Genomic DNA, 7,178 nt, shown 5'->3' on the forward strand with positions numbered 1-7,178 from the left:
TAAAAGACAATACTTTCAAGGTACCTGAATGGTTCAGTCAGTTAAGGGTCCTTCTCTTGATTTTAGCTCAGCTCAAGATCTCATGGTTTGTGGGTTTGAGGCCTGCATGGGGCTCTGCGCTGACACTGGGGAGCCTGCTTAAGAATCTCTCTCTCTTTTTCTCTGCACTTTCCCACTTGAAAATAAATAAATAAACTTAAAATTTTATTTTAAAAACTTTCAACTGAAAGAAGAAAAACCTTTATTAACTAAAACTTGAAGAACAAAATCTTTTTTTGACAAAATTTAGATGTGAATATTAGAGCTGGGAAAATGTGATTTGGTAGACATTATGGTCATAAAAAGAAATGATAGTGGGGTGCCTGGCTGGCTCAGTTGATAGAATATGCAACTCTTGATCTCAGAGTCATGAGTTCAAGTTCCACATTGGGTGTAGGGCTTACTTACAAAAGAAAAGAAAAGAGAAGAAAAAAGAAAAGAAAAGAAATGTTAGTAGTAAAATCTTCAATGATAAAATTAGACATGGGCAAAACATGACTAAATCTTCAAAATAAAGAATTGATTCTGCTTAAATAATTTCAGAGACATAAAAAGAAAATGAAAAACATTAGAAATGTTTTTACTGCTCTACATATGAAATTAAAAATTTAAATTTACTTTATATTCACCTAGAGATTTGATAATTGATCAAATTAATATTCTATTGAAATATTTTTAATAAAAAATATATGATAAAATTTTTTCTAATTTCAAAATAGTGGTATAAAAACTTTTTTAAAATTTAATTTATTTTTAAAAATTTACACCCAAGTTAGCATATAGTGCAACAATTATTTCAGGAGTAAATTCCTTAGTGCCCATTTGGCCCATCCCCCCTCCCGCAACCTGTCCTGCAACCCTCTGTTTGTTCTCCATATTTAAGAGTCTCTTTTATTTTTGTTCCCCTCCCTGTTTTTATATTGCTTTTGCTTCCCTTCCTTTATGTTCACCTGTTTTGTATCTTAAAGTCCTCATATGAGTGAAGTCTTATGATATTTGTCTTTCTCTGACTAATTTCGCTTAGCATAATACCCTTTAGTTGCAAATGGCAAGACTTCATTCTTTTTGATTGCCGAGTAATACTCCATTATATATATTTGTATATATATATATACACATTGTATACACACACACACACACACACACACACACACACACACATTGTATACAATGTATATACAATGTATACATTGTATATACATTGTGTACACAATACAATGTATACACTGTATATATATATATACATATACATTGTATACAATATGTGTGTGTGTGTGTATATATATATATATATATATATACACACGTGTGTATATATATATATATATACACACCCCACATCTTCTTTATCTTTATCTTTGTATATGTATATATATATACATTGTATACACAATGTATACATTGTGTACACAATGTATATATATACACACAATGTATATATATATATACATTGTATACACAATGTATATATATATACATATATACAATGTATATATACACAATATATATATAGTATATACATATACTATATATATAGTATATACAGTATATATACTATAGTATATATATATAGTATAGTATATATAGTATATATATAGTATATATATATAGTACTATATAGTATATATATAGTATATATATAGTATATACTATATATATACATTGTATATATGTATATACATATGTACATATATACATTGTATATATGTATGTACATATATACATATATATGTATATATATAGCATATATACACCCCACATCTTCTTTATCCACTCATCCATCAATGGACATTTGAGCTCTTTCCATACTTTGGCTATTGTTGATAGTGCTACTATAAACATTGGGGCGCATGTGCCCCTTCGGAACAGCATATCTGTATCCCTTGGATAAATACCTAGCAGTGCAATTGCTGGGTCGTATGGTAGTTCTATTTTTAATTTTTTAAAGAACCTCCAGACTGTTTCCCATATTGGCTACACCAGTTTGCATTCCCACCCCAGCAGTGCAAAAGAGATCCTCTTTGCATCCTCGCCAACATCTGTATTGCCTGAGTTGTTAATGTTAGACATTCTGACAGGTGTGAGGTGGTATCTCATTGTGGTTTTGATTTGTATTTCCCTGATGATGAGTGATGTTGAGCATTTTTTCATGTGTCAGTTGGCCATCTGGATGTCTTCTTTGGAGAAGTGTCTATTCATGTCTTTGGCCCATTTTTTCACTGGATTATTTGCTTTTTGGGTGTTGAGTTTGGTAAGTTCTTTATAGATTTTGGATACTAACCCTTTATTTGATATGTCGTTTGCAAATATCTTCTTCCATTCCGTCAGTTGTCCTTTAGTTTTGCTGATTGTCTCCTTCGCTGTGCAGAAGCTTTTTATCTTGACGTCCCAGTAGTTCATTTTTGCTTTTGTTTCCCTTGCCTCTGGAGACATGTTGAGTAAGAAGTCGCTGTGGCCAAGATCAAAGAGGTTTTTGCCTGTTTTCTCCTTGAGGATTTTGATGGCTTCCTGTCTCATGTTTAGGTCTTTCATCCATTTTGAGTTTATTTTTGTGAATGGTGTAAGAAAGTGGTCCAGGTTCATTCTTCTGCATGTCTCTGTCCAATTTTTCCAGCACCACTTGCTGAAGAGACTGTCTTTATTCCACTGAATATTCTTTCCTGCTTTGTCAAAGATTAGTTGGCCATATGTTTGTGGGTCCATTTCTGGGTACTCTATTCTGTTCCATTGACCTGAGTGTCTGTTCTTGTGCCAGTACCATACTGTCTTGAAGATTACAGCTTTGAAGGATAGCTTGAAGTCTGGGATTGTGATGCCTCCCGCTTTGGTTTTCTTTTTCAAGATTGCTTTGGTATTCAGGGTCTTTTCTGGTTCCATACAAATTTTAGGATTGTTTGTTCTAGCTTTGTGAAGAATGCTGGTGTTATTTTGATAGGGATTGCATTGAATATGTAGATTGCTTTGGGTAGTGTCGACATTTTAACAATATTTGTTCTTCCTATCCAGGAGCATGGAATCTTTTTCCATTTTTTTGTGTCTTCAATTTCTTTCATAAGCTTTCTATAGTTTTCATTGTATAGATTTTTCACTTCTTTGGTTAGATTTATTCCTAGGTATTTTATGGTTTTTGGTGCAATTGTAAATGGGATCGATTCCTTGATTTCTCTTTCTGTCACTTCGTTGTTGGTGTATAGGAATGCAACCAGTTTCTGTGCATTGATTTTATATCCTGCAACTTTGCTGAATTCATGGATTAGTTCTGGTAGTTTTTGGATGGAATCTTTTGGGTTTTCCATATAGACTATCACATCATCTGCGAAGAATGAAAGTTTGACCTCCTCCTGGACAATTTGGATGCCTTTTATTTCTTTGTGTTGTGTGATGGCTGAGGCTAAGACTTCCAATACTATGTTGAATAACAGTGGTGAGAGTGGACATCCCTGTCTTGTCCCTGACCTTAGGGGGAAAGCTGTCAGTTTTTCCCCACTGAGGATAATGACATTGGGTCTTTTTTTTTTTTTTTTTTCTGCAAAAAACTTCATTGTTTTCATTTGGTTCACGGCTTGGGAGAGGGCTCTAGGTTGGCTAAAAAGCTGCCTAGTGGCTGCAAGGAGAGACTCAGGCACAAGCCCTGACATCTGGGGGGAATGCCAGAGGGACCCTCTCAAAGGCTGCTGGGCTCCAGAGACTTCTAGTCGTGCTTGAGGGTGAGTCTTTCGAAGAGTTACTCGCCCAGGTCGGCCTGGGGGCCGGACAGCCTGCGGAGATTAGTCAGATGGTCGCCCATCTTCTTAATGAGTTTCACCTCCTCATCTAGAAAGTGATTCTCCAGGAAGCCACAGAGATGGGGGTCAGTGCGGGCAGAACCCAGGGCATGCAGATCCAAAAGGCCCTGGTTCAAGTTCTTCTCCAGAAGCAGGGCGGCTTCCATGGCGTCCAGGGTTTTACCCCACTCATCTTGGGACGGCTTCTGCACGTCCAGGAAGAGGGCGCGGCCCCTGAGCTGGTTTTGCATCTTCAAGAGGCGCTCTGCGCCCTCCCGCTTCTCCTCAGCCAACTCGCGGAAGAAGTGGCCCACGCCCTCCAGAGCCACATTGTCACGGTCGAAATAGAAGCCCAGAGAGAGGTTGGTGTAGGAGGCCCGCAGATGCATGTTGACCAGGCGGTTGAAGGCGGCCTCTACCTCGGTGGAATAATTCTGACGAATCTGGGAGCTCATGGTTGGTTGGTAATGAGGAGCTAAGTCTCCTCATTACCCACTGAGGTAATGAGAGTCTTCATATATGGCTTTTATGATCTCGAGGTATCATCCTTCTATCCCTACTTTCTTAAGAGTTTTTATCAAGAAAGATGCTGCATTTTGTCAAATGCTTTCTCTGCATCTATTGAGAGGATCATGTGGTTCTTGTCCTTTCTTCTATTGATGTGATGAATCACACTGATTGTTTTGCGGATATTGAACCAGCCCTGTATCCCAGGTATAAATCCCACTTGGTCCTGGTGAATAATCTTTTTTAATGTGTTGTTGGATCCAGTTGGCTAGTATCTTGTTGAAGATTTTTTGCATCCATGTTCATCAGGGAAGTTGGTCTATAGATGGTATAAAAACTCTTAATTTCGGGGCGCCTGGGTGGCTCAGTCGGTTAAGCGGCCAACTTCAGCTCAGGTCATGATCTCACAGTACGTGAGTTCGAACCCTGTGTTGGGCTCTGTGCTCATAGCTCAGAGCCTGGAGCCTGTTTCAGATTCTGTGTCTCCTTCTCTCTGACCCTCCCCTGTTCATGCTCTGTCTCTCTCTGTCTCAAAAATAAATAAACGTTAAAAAAAAAAAACTCTTAATTTCATATTAGATTGGGGCGTGAATGGGTTAAAAATATTATTTTTATTTGTTGATTTTTTTCTTTTGTCTTCATTTCCTGATGACAGCCTTGTGAAATAACTTCAAAATTTTATTTCCTACTACAATTCAGATGTACAGGGTAAAAAACAGAAGTTGTTTTTTTGTTTTCCTCTTACACTGGACCTTTTATTCAGTGGAAATATGACATTCTAGTCAATCCTGATATTCTGGGATTCTGTGATTTGTTTGTTCCAAATAAGAATTCATTGCTATGTAATAAATCATCATAAGGCTGTACCATAATGCATTTGTTACCCCCACTGATGTATATTGAAGTCTCGCCAATTTCCCACCAATAAAACAACACTGTAGGGCACAACACAATTGTGTGTTTGTTTGGGATTTTTTTTTTAAGATTTTACTTTTAAGTAATCTCCACACCCACCATGGAGCTTGAACTGACAACTCCGAGATCAAGAGTCACATGCTTTTCCAACTGAGCTAGACAGGCACTCAACCACAATTTTTTTTAACCTAAAATTAATCTGCCCTCCCTCTTCTTTAGTGGGAAAGAAAATTATTAAATATCCAATCCAGGATAAGCTTTGTCTAAATGATCCATTCAGATTCATTAAGCCCGTATGAAGAGTCTCTGGAGTGAGTCAGATAGCAAAACAGAGTCTTATGCAAGGTAAGGTAATCATGGGGGTGATATCTCACCACCTTTGCCGTATTCTGTTCATTAGAAGCAATTAAGAAATCCCATCCACAGTCAAGGGTAGATCATTAACAAAAAAGCGTGCATATGAGGAAGTGGGGATAACGGGGTGTTTGCCACCTTAGAGTTTATCTGACATAGTTGGAAACAAAGAAAGTTAAAAAGAAAGATAATATACTTAGAAGAAAAAATGATAAATTCAAGGCACAAATTCAGGTGGCTGGAGTAAGTAAATCCAAACATAACAGAAACCATGGCATGGATGAATTAAATTCAAATGATATAAGACAGAATGGGTAAACTAAAGACACGTTAGATGCCATTTATAAGAGATATATCCAAAATAAAATGATGCAAGAAGGTTAAAAATTGTGACATTGGTGGGGGGTGGGGGGGGGTGCGCCTGGGTGGCTCAGTCAGTTAAGGGTCTAACTCTTGACTTTGGCTCAAGTCATGATCTGTGGGTTCCTGGGTTCAGCCCCATGGCGGGTTTCACGCTGACAATGCAGAGCCTGCTTGGGATTCTGTCTCTCTCCCTTTTCTCTCTGCCCTCCCCTGCTTGTGATCTCTCACTCTATCTCTCAAATAAATAAGTAAACTTAAAAAATATATGTTGACATCAGAAAATATACAGCATTACAACAATATACTAACAATACTGGTATAAGGGAAAAGTGAATTCAAGGTAAAAAGCAAAGAAGGTAATGTGAAATATCTCATATTGATAAAAGTATAAAACGCAAGGAAGATATACTAGTTTTGAGCCTTTATGAACCAAACACAATTCAAAACACAGAAATCAGGCCAGTTTCACTAACGTCAATGCAATAAAATTAAAAAAAAATAACAGTCATTAAGAAATCCAAACATGTAGGGGCGCCTGGGTGGCTCAGTCGGTTAAGTGTCTGACTTCAGCTCAGGTCATGATCTCAGTTTGTGGGTTCGAGCCCCATGTAGGGCTCTGTGCTGACAGTGCAGAGCCTGGAGCCTGCTTCGGATTCTGTGTCTCCCTCTCTCTCTGCCCCTCCCCTGCTCATGCTCGGCCTCTCTCTGTCTCAAAAATAAATAAAAACATTAAAAAAAAACCCAAATTATTAAAAAAAAAAAGAAAAGAAATCCAAACATGTTGAAATTAAGAAATACTGTATTAAATGTATATACAGCCTTTAACCTGTAACCTAACTTTAAAAATGTTTTAATATGAAAAAGATTGGGATGCCTGGGTGGCTCAATCAGTTAAGCATTTGACTCTGGCTCAGGTCATGATCTCACAATCTGTGAGTTCGAGCCCCAGGTCGAACCCTGCGTCGGGCTCTGTGCTGACAGCTCAGAGTCTGGAGCCTGCTTCAGTTTCTGTGTCTCCCTCCCTGACCCTCCCTTGCTCGTGCTCAGTCTCCCTCTCTCTCAAAAATAGATAAACATTTAAAAAATGTTTTAATGTGAAAAAGATCATTTTAGAAAAGACAACACACCATAGAGACTATCTTTTTAGACCCCTGCTCCCCCTGTGCAAGCTACAATTATTTCTCTCCTCCCCCCCCCCCATCTGCTAGGAGGAATACATCTGTAATTCTAGGGTCC

The 7,178-nt window shown here is 37.8% G+C and overlaps 1 protein-coding gene across 1 annotated transcript; it reads right to left on the reverse strand.

The window, feature by feature from the left end:
• Nucleotides 1–3,744: 3,744 nt before the first annotated feature.
• Nucleotides 3,745–4,258, reverse strand: LOC102966605 (ferritin light chain-like). Its single transcript, XM_042982715.1, has one exon. The coding sequence runs from the start codon at nt 4,256–4,258 to the stop codon at nt 3,764–3,766; it is 495 nt and encodes a 164-aa protein (XP_042838649.1). The 3' UTR covers nt 3,745–3,763.
• Nucleotides 4,259–7,178: the final 2,920 nt, after the last annotated feature.

Source organism: Panthera tigris, chromosome B1 (genome assembly GCF_018350195.1).
Source record: "Panthera tigris isolate Pti1 chromosome B1, P.tigris_Pti1_mat1.1, whole genome shotgun sequence".
Taxonomy (NCBI): domain Eukaryota; kingdom Metazoa; phylum Chordata; class Mammalia; order Carnivora; family Felidae; genus Panthera; species Panthera tigris.

Excerpts from the sequence above, each read along its gene's own strand:
- LOC102966605 (XM_042982715.1), bottom strand. The coding sequence starts at position 4,258 with ATGAGCTCCCAGATTCGTCAGAATTATTCCACCGAGGTAGAGGCCGCC.